This window comes from Pipistrellus hanaki, assembly GCF_964339955.1.
Source record: "Pipistrellus hanaki genome assembly, chromosome: X".
Classification (NCBI taxonomy): Eukaryota; Metazoa; Chordata; class Mammalia; order Chiroptera; family Vespertilionidae; genus Pipistrellus; species Pipistrellus hanaki.
Genome location: NC_140524.1, coordinates 4,380,654 through 4,400,909, shown reverse-complemented (window position 1 = coordinate 4,400,909; position 20,256 = coordinate 4,380,654). Strand labels below are relative to the sequence as shown.

At 42.3% G+C, this 20,256-nt stretch overlaps 1 protein-coding gene across 3 annotated transcripts; it reads right to left on the bottom strand.

Moving 5' to 3' along the window:
- Window positions 1-394: 394 nt before the first annotated feature.
- On the bottom strand, window positions 395-19,741 carry KRBOX4 (KRAB box domain containing 4). Of its 3 annotated transcripts, XM_084870638.1 has the most exons (8): window positions 19,625-19,741; window positions 17,749-17,853; window positions 15,128-15,172; window positions 10,010-10,136; window positions 8,923-9,018; window positions 5,155-5,201; window positions 4,798-4,838; window positions 395-2,375 (listed from the first exon to the last, which is right to left on the bottom strand). In XM_084870638.1, exons 3-8 carry the CDS (start codon window positions 15,140-15,142, stop codon window positions 2,360-2,362), a joined length of 342 nt encoding a protein of 113 aa, XP_084726764.1. In that variant the 5' UTR covers window positions 15,143-15,172; window positions 17,749-17,853; window positions 19,625-19,741; the 3' UTR covers window positions 395-2,359. The 3 variants fall into 3 exon arrangements, with proteins under 3 accessions (XP_084726764.1, XP_084726762.1, XP_084726763.1); XM_084870636.1 differs by lacking the exon at window positions 4,798-4,838 and having other exon boundaries at window positions 396-2,375; XM_084870637.1 differs by lacking the exons at window positions 4,798-4,838; window positions 17,749-17,853 and having other exon boundaries at window positions 396-2,375; window positions 19,625-19,713.
- Window positions 19,742-20,256: the final 515 nt, after the last annotated feature.

Sequence of the window (20,256 nt, the reverse complement as noted above, 5' to 3'; positions counted from 1 at the left end):
TATTTTAAATAATATTGCTGTGATGGTAGATTCACTAAAAATTAAAAATCTTTCATTGCCTCATAAAATGAGGCATAAAATCTATAATAATAAAAGTGTAATATGCTAATTAGACCAGATGTCCTTCTGGATGACTATCTGGACAAAACCAGGGCTGTGAGGGAAGCCCAGGTCCCAGGTGCCTGCTGGTGGCTAGAGGGAAACCTGGGTTCCAGATGCCAGAGAGAAGCCAGTGCTGGCAGCTGGTGTCAGCAGCTGGGGGGAAGGAAGGCCTTCTCTTGCATAAATTTCGTGCATTGGGCCTCTAGTGTAACCATAAAATGATTTAACTTTTCTTAAAAGGCAAAATATTATGTTATAAGCAGCATTCCTAAGCAAGTTGTGTCAAAGCTCCTCTCATGGATCATGCTGACCCATCCTTTCTCACTCTATTTAAGAAATACACTGGGAGTTTGCCCTAGCTAGGATTTATATTTTATGCTTTAGTGTACTGTTCTTTTAAAAATGTCAGACTCTATTCCACAATGAATATATCTTAGTGTTACTAATGAGTGCTTATTTTCAGCCTGTGCACCTTTTGCACAATGTTTGGATTCTCTCATAATTTACAACAGTTTTATAAATTCATTAAATCTTTAGTTTTTCCACAACATAAATACTCTGATAAGCAATGACATTTCAATTCTCTCCAAAGGCTTTCCAACACCAAGACACAGTTTTGTCACTTTTGAATTCTGATATACAATTTGCAATGCATGCATAAGAATTCTGGGTGAAAAATTGATCACATTTATTATATGTTTCTGCAATTATACTTTTGTACATTTTATTAAATGAACATTAAATACTATATGAAGAATTTCTGAACTTTAAGAGTTATTTCCGAGGATGAATTGATATAACTGCTACTGATGTAAACCCTTTTAAGTATATTAAGAGGTTTTATCTCATGAATGACTTCTCTGATGTTTAATGAGAGTTGATTTCCCACTGAAGGCTTTGCCACATTCTTTGCATTCATAAGGTTTCTCTCCTGTATGAGTTCTATGATGTACAATGAGAGTTGATTTCACATGAAAAACTTTCCCACATTTGCTACACTCATAGGATTTCCCCCCGTATGAATTCTGTGATGTTAAATGAAAGTAGACTTCCTACTAAAGGCTTTCCCACAGTCACTGCATTCATAGGGTCTCTCTCCTGTATGAATTCTCTGGTGTGTAATCAGTGGTGATTTTTCAGTGAAGGCTTTCCCATATTCATTGCATTTATAGGGTTTTTCTCCTGTATGAGTTCTTTGATGTACAATAAGGTTGATTTCTCACCAAAGGCTTTCCCACATCTTCTGCATTCATGAGGTCTCTCTCCTGTATGAGTTCTATGATGGACAGAGAGATGTGATTTTCCACTGAAAGTCTTTCCACATATGCTACATTCATAAGGTTTTTCTCTTGTGTGAATTCTCTGATTAACAGAGAGGTCTGACTTCCCCCTGAAGCTTTTTCCACATTCGTTGCACTCATAAGTTTTCTCTTTTGTATGCATTTTCTGATGTTCATGGGGGTGGGTTTCTCACCTGAGTCTTCTGATGTATAAGGCTTGACTTACCACATTTGATACCTTCATAAAATACTTGTCTAATGTGCGTTTTTTCATGTCTAATAAGGTGATATGAACTCTTAAAAGCTTTTGCACATTCACCACATACAAATGATTTATCTCCTGTATGAGTTTGCTGATGTTTAATTAGAGTTGACTTCTGGATAAAGGTTTTCCCACATTCATTGCATTCATATGGATTCTCCCCTGTATGCGTTCTCTGGTGTGCAATGAGGGTTGACTTCTGGCTGAAGGCTTTTGCACATTCACAGCATTCATAAGGTTTCTCTCCAGTGTGAGTTCTCTGATGAAAAGCAAGGTTTCCTTTCTGGATAAATGCTTTTCCACAGTCAGAACATTCATAGGATTTCTCCCCAGTTTGAATTCTCTGACTTTTAAGGGCTCGTTTATGGTGGAAGTGTTTCCATGGTGTTTAGGTTCAAAGATTTTTCTCTCCAGGTTGAATTTTATCAATATTAGAATGGAAGCATAATTCCCAATATGCCTGCTATTCATCATCTTTCTTTTTCCATAGCTTCTATTTTGACTAATATAATTAAAATTATGTTTTGAACATCTTTCCCATGAATAATGTTTAAGGAGTCTTTGTCTTATAGAAACAAAGTCTGTGCTGCGATAAATACTTTTTCTGCATGTTCTTATTTCTTGGTCACTTGCATCCTTCAGTGTTTCCTGATGTATAAATGTAGCTTGCCACAGAGATTTATCTTGGCTTTCCTTGTGATTATCTTTCTGGTCGTCAACTTGCCAGAATTCTAGGGAAAAAATGCAATAAATCATCAAACTTGTAAATGCTCCTACTATAATGTTCTGGGATAAAATTAATTCATAAACACCCCACTGAGAATTTCTATCAATAGATTTGAGCTGATGTGGATAGACCCTCTTTATGCCCCTCCACCACTACCAAATGAAAAGGCAAAGAAATGCTGTCCTATATTTAACAAAAATAATTTTAAATACAGTCAAGCTCAAAATCAAGAAAATAAACTTATTACATGTGAGCAATGAAGTGGGAATTTAAAGTGGAGGGATGAACAGAAACTGAAGCTTGAGGATTTGCAGGGGACTCCAGATCACAGGGCACAAATGTTCAGAATATAATTTTCACTTAAAGCTGGAATCACAATGTGTTTCCATGTTTAACAGGAACTAGAAGGACTCCCCACTGGTTAAGGGAATTGAAAATAAGGATATTATCTATATTATAAAAGTCTAAGCAACCCTTACGGCAGAACAACCAGACTGGTTGTTATGATGCTCACTGACCATCTGGGGGAAGATGCTCAATGCAGGAGCTGCCCCCTGGTGGTAGTGTGCTCCCACAGGGGGAGTGTCGCTCAGCCAAAAGCCAGGCTCACCAGTGGTGAGAGTAGCAGTGGTGGCAGTAAGGATCAGCGAGTAGGCGGGAAGCAAAGAGTGAGGGGGTGAAGGGTCCAGGACTGTGAGAGTGCACAGGCTGGACTGAGGGAACGCCCCCCATGCACAAAATTCATGCACCAGGCCTCTAGTGTATAAGAAACAAAAAACCTAGTTCTGTAACCCAATTCAAGTGATTATCAGTATAGTACAACAACAATCTGAAAATTAACCTGAAAATTGGTCCTGTTATTAGTAGGTTCCTAGCAATGGCAAACTTTCCAAAAGGTATATTGTTATGTTTTTATAGTTTAGGGCTCACAGACCATCTATGGAAAACCAGTTCTCACTGAAGAGCTCACAGTAAGCAATTAAAAACCTCACAAAGAAATGAATCATTGTGAGAAAGAATTAGCAGACACATTTAAAGATAATCCCACATTCCTAGAAATATATGGATTTAAAAATAAATACATTTTAAGTATACAAAAAAATCAGGTAAGAATTGGACTACGGGTGAAAAATAGGAAATTTTGGGACAACAAATATAAAAATAAAAGAATATATAGGTGTTGTTAAACTAGAGATGTTGAACTAGTCACAGATAAAGACAGATTTAATGAATTAGATGACAGAGCTTGACAAGTAACGCAAAAATGTAGCATAAAGAGCTAACGAAATAGAAACATGTTAAGAGAAATAGAGAAATGATAAGCCTTCTTGGGAGATTGGTCGTAGGCTGACATCTGGGAATTTGGAGTTCAGGAATGTCCCCACCATTCCCTAAGAGATAAGGCTGCTCATACAAATACTGATTTATGCTGAACATTTCCTTTCTTTCTGGGAGTCTGGCATTTTGGTGTGTGCTAGGCTGCGTTTGTGTATCTGACCAGCCTCCAACAAAATCTGAGGGAGGTGAGCCTCGAATAGTCTTCCCTGGGCATAAACATCACATAGGTTGCTGAATTTTCACTAGAAGAAGTGTGCCCTGTGTGACCTTCCATGGGAGAGAGAAAGCATAAGGGATATTATACATGAATTCCTCCAGAATCTATTAGTGTTTTCCCCTTATGATCTAATTATATATGCTCACTTCATCACTGTAATAAATCTTAGCTGTCAATACAACTATATGCTGATTCCCATGAGTCATTCTCATCTGAATCTGGTAATGATATTGGGGACCTGCTATCTAGGTAAAAAAAAAAAAAAAAAAGCCAAAATATTAAAGGATATTTTCAAAATCCTGAGAGAAGCTATCATTTTATAACTCTACTCCTAGAGAAATTATTTCAAAGAAAGATGACAAATATAGACATTTTTTGGACAAGAAAAGACTCATGGTTAAGAATAATGCTTGGTACTTGAAATATTCAGGAGGAAGATGGCTAAAGGGGAAAAGGGAAGTAAAGAAAATACAACAAAAGCAGAAAAAAAGAGGTTAAAAAAAGCAGGATATATATATAATAAAATACAAACAAGTAAGGAATACAAATATAGTAATAGTACAATAAACAAATATTAACTAAAATCTAACCATATTAAATTGTATTTTTAAACATTAGCTCTTTGCTTTCAAAAGACAACTGGAACAAAATGAGAGAGAAATGTTGAAAATAAAATCATAGTAAAACAATGCTTAATATTATACAAAACAGAATGAACTTAATGCCAAAAGCAAATAAGGTCAGAATATGAGCATATTATAAAGAAATGTGATTTACACAGATGCAAAACTCTTAAGCACACAATGGCAATTTGAACTTATTTATAAGAGAAAAGAGATAATACACCTAGTGATATTGAAAATGTACGTACCCTACTAGGCATTCCACTTGTAGTGACACCATAGACAAATTCTGCAAATGTAAGTCGGGATACATGTACAAGAATGGCAACAAAGCAGTAGAAACAACCAAATGCTCACTAATAGAGGTATAGATTAATGAACTATAATACTCAGACATTAGCATGCTATACAAGAGTTAAAATGAATGAAGTAAATGTAACATATCAGCATAGGTAAAGCTCAAAGTGCAACACTGAATACAGAAAGCAAGTTGTAGAAAGACTCCATTGTTTGAAAACACCAAGCTGATAAATTTACAAGAAGAATGTTATATTAATGACAGATATCTATTAAAGTGTAAAAACAAGGATTAGAAGGATACTCACCATATTCCTGATATTGTTTGTCCAGGGAGGGAATGAGGGGAGCAGGACTCAAAAGGGAGAAAAGGGGGAAAGGTTTCCTTTTAAATGAAGTTCATAGTTTTCACTACTACATGCAATTAGACTTTTTAAAAACTAAATGAAATTACCACTGATCCTAAAAAATAAAAAGGACAATAAGGGAATATTATGAACAACTATATGCTAATTTAGGTGAAATGAACAAATTCCTTGAAAGATACAAATTACCAAATTAATTCAAGAATAATCCAATATCAAAGAAATTGAAATTGTAGCTTAATACCTTCCCACAAAGAAAATGCCAATCCCAGATGCCTTCACTAGGGAATTCTATCAAACATTTAAGTAAAAACTAATACCAATTTTACACAAATTCTTCCACAGAACTGGAGATGCAGGAATACTTCCAACTCATCTATGACTTCATTATCTTGGTTCTGGTGATAGATTCATGGGTGTGTACATGTCAAAACTTATCAAATTGTACACTCTACATATGTGCGATTTCTTGTCAATTATGCAATAAATGTGTTAAAACAGCTAGATCAGTTCTTTATTTTTTTTAAGGGTAAGAGTTCCTATTTTTAAAAAATATATATATTTTATTGATTTTTTTACAGAGAGGAAGGGAGAGAGATAGAGAGCTAGAAACGTTGATGAGAGAGAAACATCGACCAGCTGCCTCATGCACACCCCCTACCGGGGATGTGCCCACAACCAACGTACATGCCCTTGACCAGAATCGAACCTGGGACCTTTCAGTCCGCAGACCGATGCTCTACCACTGAGCCAAACCGGTTTCGGCTAGATCAGTTCTTAAAGACTTTCATAGCATTCACAATGCTTATATTAGAAAAATAAGCTATCAAATTAATGATATAAGCTTCTATCTTATACAATAGGAAAAGGGAAAATTAAATTCCAACTAGCAACAGGACAGAGATAAGATAAAACCCAGAATTAATTAAATTGAGGTCTCTACATCTGGCCACAATGAAGTATGTCTATTGATCATTTCAACTAAAAACTTTGGACAAAATATGTGAAGCAACTACTTGAGGATTCTAACAAGTAAACAAAAGCAGAGAGACTTGAAGGTGAACCAGAAAGTGGAAAAGCAGCTATATATCACTCAGGTTTTCCTCACAAAACTTTGTCATCTGAATCTCCATAAGATATGAGCTCATCCAAGAGCTGTGCATGCAAGGAAAGCAAAGCTTCATACAAAAGCTTTAAGAATTAAACTAAACTAAAATTTAAACCACAGCTCAAGTCTGAGACTAACACCTGAGTAACATGTGCATAAGACAGACCTAAAGCAGGACAGCGAAGACTTTGAAAATTGTACAAAGACTTAAACTATCACTCAAGTCTTACATTAATTCTTGAAAGGTGCATACACAATACAGATCCAAAGAAGCCCAGTGAAGGTTTTGAAAACTGAACTGACTGTAATCAACACCCTCAGATGGTGAGATGAAACTAGTGGTCTGAATCTAACCAGGTTTATCACATGATAAATGAATATTAAAAAACAAACAAACAAAACAATCACCAGTATCTAGGATAGAATCCAAAATTATCCAACATAAAGAACCAGCAAATTAAAGAAACTAAAAATAATTTTTTAAAAATTGTGAAGAAGCTGGAAGCAGAAGGCCAATGTGTAATTGAGCTAAATCCTTATCTTTCACAGAAGGGTGACAAAACTAAAAATTCCCAAGAATTAAAAACAGAAACCCTGAGAAGAGGCTGCACTTGAAGCATGACTAGAAACACACTAGGATTACTCTGAATAAAATGCTGTTTGGAACTCCTACATAACATGAGCCCCCACTACTTTTAATATCTTACTAGAGGCCCAGTGCATGAAATTTGTGCATGGGTAGGGTCCCTAAGTTTGGCTGGAAATCAGGGGCCAATCTGTGGGGTGATGGTTGGGGCAACTGGGGGGCCCCCACTGGCACCCACCTTGGCTGGCCTGGCATCACCCACTCACTGGCCCTGCCCCCCACTGCTGCCATAGGTTGCCTCCCTCTGCAGGGTGATTTGGGACAATCAGGGGACCCCCACTTGCACCTGCCTTGGCTGGCCTGGGACCTGCAGGCTGGGGGCAGCTCCTGCATTAAACACCTGTCCCCTGGTGATCAGTGCATCAGAGCGACTGGTCCTTCCACCAATTGTTCTATTGTTCGGTCGATTTGCATATTAGGATTTTATTATATAGGAAGGAATACTTTTTAAAAATGTTTTCACTGATTTATAGAGAAACATTGATTCATGTCCTCATATATGACCCTGGACTTGGAATCAAACCCAAAACCTGGGTATGTGCCCTGACCAGGAATAGAACCAGTGGCCATTTAGTGCACAGGATGATGCTTAACCAACTGAGCTATACCAGCCAGGGCAATATTGTATACTTTTTATATAAGGGAATCAGAACTCCACGCTGGACTGTGCCTCTAGTTTGCTTTTCCTCCTTCCAGGAACCACTGAAATAAGAATGAACTCAGTCATTACAATCCCTGGAAACATTGGAAGTAGGAAAAGGCTTGCCATCAGTAGATGGGAACTCCTGGTGAATCTCTATAAGGCAGTAGATATGGGAATGACTGAGCAATAAAGAGGAAATTGTAGCCCAAAATATCCCTGGGAGAAGCTACAGAGTGGTGGGTGCATGCCTGTACAGGAAGGTTCTGAGAGAGAGGATGCCTCTGACCAGTAGGCATGGGGTCTGGGAAAGGCACCCAGGAGTCACTTGGGATCAGCTGGGTCAGCACCTGACTATAGCTGGAGCTCTGACACTAATTTTAACAGCAAATTCAGATGCAGAAAATCTGAGATGTATTTGTTCTTGTAGCCCAGGCCTTGACCATGTTGCTAGTCCAAGAACCATACTGAATAGTAGCAGCATTCCAGACAGACTTATTTGGAAGAGGCACACTGAGTGGCACTGTGAGTGGGGGAGAAAGAAGAAAACTAACATCTGAATAGTGCCTGAATCCCCATCAGGGGTGCAGAGCAAAAACAAACAGATAAAGGGGGGAAAAAGCAGCTCTGTTCAGGACTGAGGTATGGCTCACTGAAGCTTGTCAACATGAAGTAATGTCCTGTCCAGTTTTTATTTCTTTTTTGAATAAACAGATAATACAAAAGACAAAAGAGTTGAGTGGGAAGGAAGTACCTATAAGAGGAGGATTATGAAAACAAGCAATCACAAGTCAGTTTTGGAAGAGTCTTAGAGGAAATAAGAAGAGAAAACAGAGACCTGTGTAAATGTTGACCCTGTTCACCGCAAAGGGCTGGCAGAGACAAGTGGGTACCTGATCGGGTAGAGTTGAAGGTCATTACCAAAACTTTTTGTCCACACTGATTCTATTAAACCAGGTAGGATCATTTCCCTGAGGTTGAAGACTCTAAGTTTCAGACTCAAAGGGCCCACCATATAGCAAATAAAGAGGAAACATCATACCTGCATCTACTTCTATTCTGATGACAATACAAATGTCTAAGAGGGGAAAAGCCCTGAAAGTTCCAGAAAAGATGGAGAAGAAAAGGCTTGGTTCTTCTCGCTAGGCAACCAGTGTATGGGGGGCATCCTGTGGATATCACAGCAACTCATTTCAACCTGAGTCCTGTCCTTAAGGCTGGGGCTCTGAGAAGAGCTCAAGGGCATGCCCAAGGCCAAGCTCTCACTGCTCTACTGTGTTCTCCTGGCCCTGTCCTGACTGGCTAGCTCAGGCTCACCTGGACAGCTCCGTATTATGGATTCTCTATCTTCCTTCCTGGCCTCTTCTCCTTGTCTGAACCTGAAGATCACATCTGGTGTATCCACCAGGTATCCTGTGGAGGTGAAATGACACAGGACTTTATTATTAACTAGAGGTCCAGTGCACAAAATTTGTGCACAGGGAGTGTGTCCCTCAGCTCAGCCTGCACCCTCTTCAATCTGGGACTCCTCCAGGGATGTCCAACTGCCCGTTTGGGCCTCTAAACGGGCAGTCAGACATCCCTCTCACAATCCAGGACTGCTGGCTCCCAACAGATCGCCTGCCTGCCTTCCTGATTGCCCCTAACCGCTTCTGCCTGCCAGCCTGATCACCTCCTAACTACTCCCCTGTCAGCCTGATTGTTGCCTAACTGTTCCCCTGTCAGCCTGATTGCCCCTGACTTCCCTCCCCTGCAGGCCTGGTCACCCTAACTGCCCTCCCCTGCAGGCCTGGTCACCCCCAACTGCCCTTCCCTGCAGGCCCAGTTGCCCCCAACTTCCCTCCTTTGCTGGCCTAGTCACCCCTAATTGCTCTCCTCTGCAGGCTTGATAGCCCCCAACTGCCCTCCTTTATAGGCCTGTTTCTTCCCAACTGCACTCCCCTGCTGGCCTGATTGCCAACAACTCCCCGCCCTTGCAGGCCTGGTTCCTCCCAAATGCCCTCCCCTGTTGGCCATCTTGTGGTGGCCATCTTATGTCCCCATGGAGGCAGCCATCTTTGACCACCTGGGGGCAGCCATCTTGTGTGTTGGAGTGGTGGTCAATTTGAATATTACTCTTTTATTAGATAGGATGCTGGAGGCAGTCTAGAACCGAGGCCTAGGGTAAAGATGGTCTGGTCTTGGCTGTCTCATAAGGACAGCTATTTTCCCCTCATGCAAACCATGCACATAGAAAGCGAGAGCACAGACATACTGTGCAGGGTGCAAACAGGATTATGAATTCTTGACAGTGAGCCTTAGGCCTGAACTCATTCAGGGCTTCAGACACCCCTGAGCATGCAACAGCCGAGAGAGGGAGACATGAATAGGGGTATTCTAGCCACACCATGGAGCAGTCCCTCACCCACTGAGACCAGGTGGCCATAGTTCTCCAGCATGACATCCCTGTAGAGGTTCTTCTGAGAAAAGTCCAGTTGCTTCCACTCCTCCAAGGTGAAGTCCAAAAACACGTCTCTGAAGGTCAATGATTCCTACAACAGCACAGTTTTCTTTAGCGCTCGGGGGACTAGATATATATGATTTATATCAACTGCCTAATCTGTGCCTATCCTAAGTATTTCTATCCTTGCCCCCACCCAGAACCCTGACAGATGAAGATAGTGAGGCACACACGGTGTAAAGTTACTCACCCAAGGTCACACACCTAGGAATTAAGGATTAAAACCCATGTGGTCTGGTTTCCACACCCACATTTTTTTTTGTTAATCCTCACCAGAGGATATTTTTTTCCATTGCTTTTCTGAGATAGTGGAAGGGAGGAAGGGAGAGAGGAGGGGAGAGAGAGAGAGAGAGAGAGAGAGAGAGAGAGAGAGAGAGAGAGAGAGAGAGAGAGAGAGAGATTGATGTGAGAGACACATCGGTTGGTTGCCTCTCACCTGCAACCCCCAACCCAGGGCTGGGAGAGAATCTGCAACCCAATTGCCTGTCCTTGACTGGGAATCAAACCTGCAACCCTTTGGTGCACAGGCTGATGCTGTATCCCCTGAGCACACTTGGCCAGGTCTCCACACTTTCATTTTAATACAGGACACTGCATTGCCTTCGTCTATATAACTGTCCTTATGCTGTTCACTGTCCACAGTTTGACATAGTATAGGATATAAAGTGTTTATGTAATAATTATTTTAAGCTTTATGAAAAAACAGATCAAGTGTCAGAAATATCTTACCCTGTAAATTCATTCTTTTAACCCATAATTATTGAATAGTGAGCAAGCAGTTAAGTTTCAAGGATGTAAAGATTAATAAAAACAAACACCTCCTGAATGGAAGGCGCTTCAGTGTAGCAGAGGTAAAAGAACACTTAGAAACTCATATATGAGATAGAGGGAGGAAGGGAAAGTGAGAGGAAAGGAAGGTTATCAGCCCTCAGAGGACAGTGACAGAAGACTATGAACAGAAGAGAAGAAGATGTAAATTATCCTTGGGGCTGACACAGAAGACTTCATAGAGACTACAGAACTAGACAAGCTCTAAATGCAATTACTCAATCATGACTGTGAGATAATAGAAAATATAATCTCTGATTGGATAATAATGTGGCCACTCAGTGTGTGTGTGTGTGTGTGTGTGTGTGTGTTTTGGAGGCCCAGTGCATGAATTTGTGCATGGGTGGGGTCCGGCCAGCCTGGCCAGGGGGAGGGGACGTGGGCAGTTGGCTGGCCTGCCTGCTGGTTGAACTCCAGGTTGAGGGGACAATTTGCATATTAGCCTTTTATTATATAGGATATGCACTGAGTGGCGAGATTATTATGCGCTCAGAGATCATCATCATCTGGCCACTCAGTGTATATTTGGTATCTGCTCCCTGGTTCCTGGCACAGAGCTCCTAAAACCCTTATAATTTCCTAAATGTTAAAATCACTAGGAACGCTTTCTGTTCTAAAGAAGTGACTCTCGATTGACTCCTGAATCAGGGACTGGTCACTAGAAAGACCAAGCCATGATTAGAAGCTTGGCATTTTCAGCCCCAACCACCACCTTCCAGAGAAAGGACTAGGCTGGAAATGGTGTTAATAATTATTGTATGTATGAGGGGAAGCCTTGAAGGAATTCCTATAGTAAGGGATTCAGGGAGCTTCCAGGTGGGTGGACATACCCACATACAGGGAAGGTGACACCCCCCTCCGCCCCCACAACTCCATGAGGACAGAAGCTTCTGCACTCAGAACCCTCCCAGGCTTCACCCTATGTAGCTCTTCTTCTGGCAGCTCATCTGTATCCTTTATCATATCCTGTGTTTCCCTGAGTTCTGTGAGGCACTCTAGCAAATTAACCAAGATGGGGAGTCACTGGAACCTCTGGGTTCCCTAGCTGCTTGGTCAGAAACACAGGTGTGGTGGGCAGTTTGTGGGACTGAGCCCTTAACTTGTAGGAACTGATGCTATCTCCAGGTAGTTAGTGTTAAAAATGAGTTAGATTGTAGGATACCCAGTGACAGAGAAGTGCTTGCTGTGGGGAAAAGTCTCCACACATTTGGTGACCGGAAGTGGCAGAGGGGAAGTGTTCTGCGTGAATAGTGACAGAGACCCAAAAATGAGAAATATAGGAAAGAAAGACATGGTGGGGAAGAACTGGGTTTTCCCTTGTACAGAAGGGACTCAATGGGTTTTTCCTTTACAACGACGAGCAGTTCTAATCTTAGCTAGTCCATCATAAAAAACAAAACAACAACAACAAAAAACAAAACAGGAAGCTGGAGGGTCTGTGTCTGGCCTGGTCAGCAGATTGAGGTAAAAACAGAAGGTCTATGTTTGGCTTGTCACCTCCAAACAAAAACTCACTTTTCTTTTTTTTTAAATATATTTTACTGATTTTTTACAAAGAGGAAGAGAGAGTGATAGAGAGCTAGAAACATCGATGAGAGAGAAACATTGATCAGCTGCTTCCTGCACCCCCCCTTCTGGGGATGTGCCCGAAACCACAGTACATGCCCTTGACCGGAATCGAACCTGGCACCCTTCAGTTTGCAGGCCGCCGCTCTATCCACTGAGCCAAACGGGTTAGGGCCAAAAACTCACTTTTCTAAGTGCCCTGATTCCTGTCAGAGACCAATAACCCATTTATTTACACTCTGCATTCTATACTGTCACACCAACACTTGGTGGTCTTGAATTCAAGGAAACATTTTGCACCCACAAGGCTCCAATAGGCATTACATGGCATCAGTGTTACTTAGCTCTGCAGAAGGATGAGACAGGAAGCAGGAGTTCTCAGAGCAGCTCACCCTCTCCTCTCACTCTTCCCAAATGATAGCTCAGTTGCTAGGGACCATGACCTCACTAGAGAAGACAGGGGCCACCTGGCTTAGAAGCCCTAAACTGTCAACACTTAAGATACACAGTCTTTGACCTAGAATTCTCACTTCTAGAAAGTTATCTTCCAGATCAGATATGGATACAAACTGAAATGTACATGGATATGTATTGCTATGTGTGTTTTTTTTTATGGCATCAAAACATCCTCAATGTACATCACAGAAGGTAAATATGTAATGGTATTTCCAGCCAGTGGGCTATCAACTAGCCACTTCGTAATGGGGTACGACCCTGGGTGATTTTGTCCTCCAGGGAAGAGTTGGCAATGTCTGTAAAAATTTTCATTGCCACGTGGGGTGGGGATGCTGGCATCAAGAGGGTAGAGGTCAGCGATGTTGCTGAATATCTTCCAATGTATCCTCAAGCCCCCTATGACACAGCATTATCTGGCCTCAAATGTCAAGAGTGTCAATTTGAGAAAAATCTGGGGCTGACCAAATACAGTGAAGTGAAAATGATCATGAAAAGGACCAGAATGTGCTGTCATATGTAAAAAAGAAAACAGAAAGAAAAAGGATGATTATTTCAAGATAGATATGCATACCTGATATCTAGAAGAATGTATAAAAATGGAGATGAAGGGACAGGAGGACAGGAAGAATTCTTCTTCACCTTTTGTTAAACAAAGCTTTTGTTTGAATTTTTATCATCTGTACAAATTACTTTAAAAAATGTTCAATTCATTGCATTAAAGCTCTATTTAGAATATGTTTTTAGAAACTTAGTATGCAAATTCTTTTAAAAAATGTATTTTATTGATTTTTTACAGAGAGGAAGAGAGAGAGATAGAGAGTTAGAAACATTGATGAGAGAGAATCATTGATCAGCTGTCTCCTGCACACCCCCCAATGAGGACGTGCCCACAACCAAGGTACATGCCCTTGACCGGAATCAAACCTGGGACCCTTCAGTCCACAGGCCGACGTTCTATCCACTGAGCCAAACCTGTTTCGGCAGTATGCATATTCTTAAGTAAAAATGGTCTATGATTTACATCGTAGTATCTTCTTCAAATGTAAGGTTAAGTGGCTTCATAAAATGAATTGAATTTCTTTTCATCTTTCAAGAGTCTGGAAAAGCTAAACATAGACATGAGCTGGCCTTTAAAATTTTGTGAAAGTAGCAATTAATCTAGGATTTGGGAGGGCAAATTTGAATTGTGAATGCTTTTGATTTAAAATCCCAACCTCCAGGTGTATTCTCCATAAATATCTGCACTACTAAATAGATACCTAGAAAGTTATTCAAGAGGCACTGTTTATTAATAGAAGAAGAAAATTAAAAACCTAAGTATCTATGAATAGAAAAAAAAGTTAAATGATACATCCATACTACGAGATAGGAACTAAAATAATATTTATGTATTGACTAGAGGCCTGGTGCATGAATTTGTGCATGGGTGGGGTCCAGCTGGCCTGCCCTGATTGGGACAATTGGGCTGGGCCGGTTGGGGGTAGAGGACACAGGAGATTGGATCCCCTGGTAGAACTCCTGGTCAAGGGGACAATTTGCATATTAACTTTTTATTATATAGGATGAGGAACACCACCCAGAATATATAATCAGGTGGGAAAAGCAAGATAGGTATGGGAGCTGGATGGCATTGGTGCAAAAACATGTGTGATATTACATATGTATCTGTTTTCAGTTAATTTAAGTGATGTAAATGCATTCACACCATGTTATCACCAAACTGTTAGCAGCAGGAATCTTGTGGAAGAGCGTGGTACTGGGGGGAGAAGGAATGGGACTGTTTTGCCTACTGTTTTTATGCATATCAAAACATTAAGCATCGATTTACTTTCATTATTTTCAACATAAAGAAAAAGCAAAAGTGAACTGGAAGTGAAGAAATGGAAGAAGCCAGATGATTCTATGTATTTAAACAATCTTCTCTGAGAAGGAAGAGAAGAAAGACAAGGTGAATTTCTCAGTGGAATAAGATGAAAAAAGTCTTTGTCCTTTATGTTTTCTTATTCTTTTTTGGGGGAGGGCAAGGACTGGAGAGACCTGAGGTGTATGACAGGTTGAAGAGAAAACGGCCAGACAGAGGGGATTAACAGAGTTTTCAAGGTTTCATTACAGATTCCCCAAAGCTGCCTGCAGCTCACTGGAAACAAAGTAGGGGGGAAACGAGGCACTCACCTGGGACATGGCCATTCTGTTCTGCTCTGGACAAAGGATGGAGGTCTACAAAGGCAGAATTAGGAAGGTCAAGGTCAGTGCAAACAGCCATGAGGCCATAATCATCAGCCTAATAACAATCACCCTGTACCCTGGGTAGAATAATCTGGAACAATGGCCTGGTAGCACCAATCTATTCTCTTGAGATGTTGCTAAGCACTTGTGGGTTTTGCACATGGAATTGTCTCCATTTCCTGGACAGATGTCTAACTTGTGTTTGAAAACATCTACTCAGAAGCTATTAATAACCCTGTACCTCCTTTCTCTCAATAATTCTATTCCTGGAAATTTACCATAAAAAAAAGCAAATACAAAGAGCACAAAGCTGCAAGGATGTTAATGTAGTTGTTTCCACCATTCAAAAATTTGGGCTCAACTAAACCTCCATTAAAAAGTAAGAAATACAGCCCTGGCCAGTTTGGCTCAATGGATAGAGGGGTCCCAGGTTCAATTCTGGTCAAGGGCACACGCCCAGACTGTGGGCTTGATTCCTAGTGGGGGGTTTGCAGGAGGCAGCTGATCAATGATTCTCTCTCATCATTGATGTTTCTATCTTTCTCTCCCTCTTCCTTCCTCTCTCAAATAAATAATAATAATAAATATATATAAATAAAGTAAGAAATACAAATAGTAATACCACATGGGCTTTAAAAATGGCGTGGGATCCTGTTTTCATTTCTTAACATGTTTAAAATCAGGTTACAAAAAGCAAGTGCAGTGTGATTCCATTTGGTAAGCAGTATGTGTGTACTAAGGAAGAGCAGTCTGGAAAAGCATTTATTAAAATGTTGACAGTTACCTTTGCATGGTGATTTCAACTTTCCTCTTTTGTTTCTTTGCATTTCTCAGTGGATATTAATTACTAGTCAAAAATTAAAAATTGTTACAAATCCCTGACTATCACACTAAGCCCTATAGGTGACAGACCTTGAGCAAAGCCTGGAGGAGAGGGATGTCTTGCTGTGGTTTGGAGGGAAAGAGACAAACCAGGGCTGAGAGGGCAGGGAGGAGAAGAGCCCAGCACTGGTCAGTTCCAATGGAGCTGGGAACCCGCGCCCTTTGCCCTTCATTGGCTCACCCCACCATCCCTTCCCCCTTTCTCATGATTTCGATTTGGTTACATGCTCTTCCTTGTTGGGGAGTTTTGCAAAGAAAGTTTCAGCAAGGGGCTTGTGTGCTGGATAACCGTTATTACAATCCCTGTGGCAGCATTGAGACAACAGGGTTTAGCACGTGTAGCTTAATAAATCATGCTCTCAGGCCCAGTTACAGTAGCATCAACAGAAGGCAGCAGAACTGGCCAAAACCCGTTTGGCTCAATGGATAGAGCGTCGGCCTGCAGACTGAAGGGTTCCAAGTTCGATTCCGGTCAAGGACATGCACCTTGGTTGCAGGCACATCCCCAGTAGGGAGTGTGCAGGATGCGCTGATCGATGTTTCTCTCTCATCGATGTTTCTAACTCTCTATCCCTCTCCCTTCCTCTCTGTAAAAAAATCAATAAAATATATATTTTAAAAAAAGATGGCAGCATACCTAGCAATGACTCTGAAGTTCCACAAATTAAGAAAACTAAAAACATATTTTAAAAAACCTATTGTGTACTTTGGGTAGGGTAGAGGAGATTCAGTACTTCTGCTAGAAGCACGAGGGACATTCATCTCACAGAACTGACTCAAATCCAGAAGTAGTCAATGGCAAAAGAGGGGAGCATAGCACTGTGCACACAGGTGTTGGGAGAGGGGAAAGCTTTGGAAGGCTGCTAGCGATCTTCCCAGCTTGATCCTGACCTTGCAGGCACTAAAGCAAGGTTCCCCCCTCCTGGCAGTGCCCCTCCATCTGTCTGTAACTCTCCTCTCTCCAATAGTGGTCCAAGTGCCCACTGTCACTAGTCCTTCAGTATTGCTGGACGTTGAGTCAGCATACCAGCCATGCTCTCTCATCGGGAGGGAGCGGCAGAGGCCCTTGTGGGTCCAGCTCTTCCAGAACCTGCTCTCGTGTGAGCTTCCTCTCTCTGTTCTGAGCATGTAGTTCTGGGCTCTGGGCTGGGACTTCTCCTCTAATTCATGTCACACAAACTCTCTGGTTCCTAAGGAAGAGGGACTGAGGTTCAAAGATAAACACATCTTATCTGGGACCATCACTTGTAGGGAGCGGTTATAGGGTTAAGCCTCAGACTGACCTGGTGGCATAGCTGCAAACAAGTCCTAGAATAGAGGGCACAGCCCTCTTAACATAATTAAGCTTGACTTTATGAGCCCCTAGATCCTTTCTGGGTCACTGATGGGCTGTGGGAGGGGCAGCAAGTGCTGCCAAAACAAGTGAAACGCATAAGAACATTGTAACTATCGTGACCACCACCTTGTTTACCTCTAGCTATAAAATAAAGGCTCAGCTTGCCGCCTGGAACTTTTTCTGTGGCCTCAGCCAGGCACAGGAGACCCACATAGCCCCAGCTTATTCTCTTTGTCTGTCTTTTCTTCACCCTTCTCCACCCTCCCTTGGGCTCACCGAACCCTTGGCTGAGCTAGCGCGGCACAATCACTTTAGCAGCAGATATCTGTTTCTGATCTGGGAAACTTACCTCCTTCTGGGACTTCAGACTGAGTTCTGTAGACTAAAGAAGCCCTGGGCAGATAAGCTGGAGTCTGAAGTTGATGAGCAGTGGTTTCAGTTATGCACCCTGACTCTGGAAAGACAGTGAGCACATAAATGCAACTAGTAACCTTCATGATGAAGTGAAATTGAGGATATTAATGTAAGAAACATTCAAATCTGTAAAGAATTTTTGTGAGTTTATTTGAGCCAAACTGTTGACAAATACCGGGAAACAGAATCTCAAAGTACTCAGCTAATGCTCTGGAGAATGGTAGCTTCTTCACCTAGTTTTATACATCACAATCAAAGGAGGAGATGTACTAGTTAAGTGGGTTACATGAAATCCCTTGGTGATTGGTTAGGGAGGTGTGAGAAAGCAAAGTGGGGAAACCTGTGGGATTGGATAAAAAGTAAAATGATAGACACATACTTCCTTTACATAGGTTTGTACAGGATAGTTTAGAGCCAACAATTAGCAGTATTATAATAAAAATGAGGGGATTTGTGGTCTCTGCCCTGGTGCCCTGATACATTGGTTGTGCCCTGAGAGGTCTGGGAAAAGGGAAGTTACAAATTACCTGACATTCCACAGGTGTGTAATCATAGATGCAAAGTACCACAATAGGCTCAGTTAAGATGATCTTTGTCAGCAAAGATACCTGTCTAAGACATGACTACCCACCACAGCTGCTTTCTAATTTAAAACGTTTTCATGTCAGACCATCTTATGTGGTGACTTTAGGTCTCTGAGTTTGCCAGGCCACCACGCAGGCTTTCCCTGAGCTAGTCAGGTTAGCCTGTGGCCCCTTTTCGTCCACAAGGAAAGCCTGTGTTTTACTGGACACCAGGAGGCCTTTAAATAAACTCATTCTAGTGTTAAGTGTTAACATTTAGTAAGAGCTCCATGGTAGGAGGACCGGGAGCTATGCCTCACTTCAGAAGCATCTGAGCTCTGGAACCAAACTGTGCGCTCTGCCACTTTATGTACACATGAGAAACTGTTTGACATTGAAATTGGGACTCAACAGAACTGTTGGCCCAGAAAGGAACTCACTACAGACTGATTCATTTGCCTCTCGACGTAACCATTATGGCTTGTCTCATTTTTGGTTCTTATAAGTGTATTTCCAGTAGCACATGATCTCACTCATCTAGGGGAAATGATGAACAACATAGACTGATGAACAAGAACAGATCCAGAGACAGGGCAGCACCGATCAGACCATCAAACCTCAGGGAAGGTAGGGGAAAGTGGGGGTAGGGGGAGAGATCAACCAAAGAACTTCTGTGCATGCGTATGAGCCTAACTAGTGGCCATGGACAACAGGGGGTGGGGACATACATGGGGAGGGGTTTGGGATGGGAATGGGGGGATGAGGACAATTATGTGATACCATAATCAATAAAGAAATTAAAAATAATAAAAATAAAAGTAAAAAAAAAAAGTGAGTGCCTGTTCTACTTTCTTCCTATTGGAGATATGCTAGGGAACAAAATATCTGAGTTCCCTGATCTTGTGGAGCTATATTCTGGCAGAGGAGACAGAGAAGAACCAACTTGATAAATACGTTTAGGTACATCAGAAAGGCAAAGTGCTAGACGGAAAAAATCAAAGAGGAAGAAAGGAAACGCCTCCCCAGTTTACTAGCTGTGTGGCTATGGACTCGTTTCCTAACTTTTCTGTTCTTCCTTTAGCTCTGTACAACCAAGCTAATCCTAGTACCTGCTCAGGGCGTTTAGGAGGCACTCAATGAATCCCTGTCACTCGCTGATCTCCGCAGTCCCCCCGCAAAACACATCGCACCTCTGCTCTGTCGCTGGACACCCCACCCCATGACCCCCACCCCGGACCCTCCCCTTACTGTGCTCGCAGGATCTGACAGCTTCACAGGATCTGACAGCTCCGGGCAGAGAACAGGCAGCGGACTCTCACGCCCTCCCCTCGGGGTCAGCTGAGCACTTCCGCTCCGCTACCCAGTGACCCCGGAACCCGGTCGAGCTCCGCGCAAGCGCAGAACCGGTGCGTCCGGTTTCCCTTACACCCCCCCCCCCCCCCCCCTGATCAGCATGGCATCTTTAGGGGACAGTGAATCTGACGTGGTTCTCTGCGATCATTTTCCGCGAGGACTTGGAAGGCTGGGGAGAGGTCTCTGGGAAGAGAGGCAAGCGGAGGTCCCTTCCCCCACCCGTGCCCCCTAGGGACTTGGTGTCCCTCCATCCTCCAAAGCCACCCTATGCACTTCCGTCAGCTCCTCCGAATAGAATAAGAACAGCGGCGCCTGCTGTTCACAGGACTCAGGGGCCTGGCTAGTCCTTCAGAGCCGGGCTGTCTTCTCAGGCTCAGGGGTGTGTGTGTGGGGGGGAGGGGGGAGGTGAGGGGGGGAGAGGGGAGACTCAGGGGCAGTCCTGGAAGGGTCCTGGAGGAGGACCTAGGAGCTTCACTTGGCTGCGGGGAGGGTAGCAACACACACAAATGAGGGAGAAACTCCGATGC

What these genes read in the sequence shown, in the direction of transcription:
- KRBOX4 (XM_084870636.1), bottom strand. An exon ending in CATAATACGGAGCTGTCCAG is followed by an intron (nt 5,202 to 8,922) that starts GTGAGCCTGAGC and finishes CTCCCTTTTGAG; the next exon opens with TCCTGCTCCCCTCATTCCCT. An exon ending in CAAACAATATCAGGAATATG is followed by an intron (nt 2,376 to 5,154) that starts GTGAGTATCCTT and finishes TTTTTTCCCTAG; the next exon opens with AATTCTGGCAAGTTGACGAC.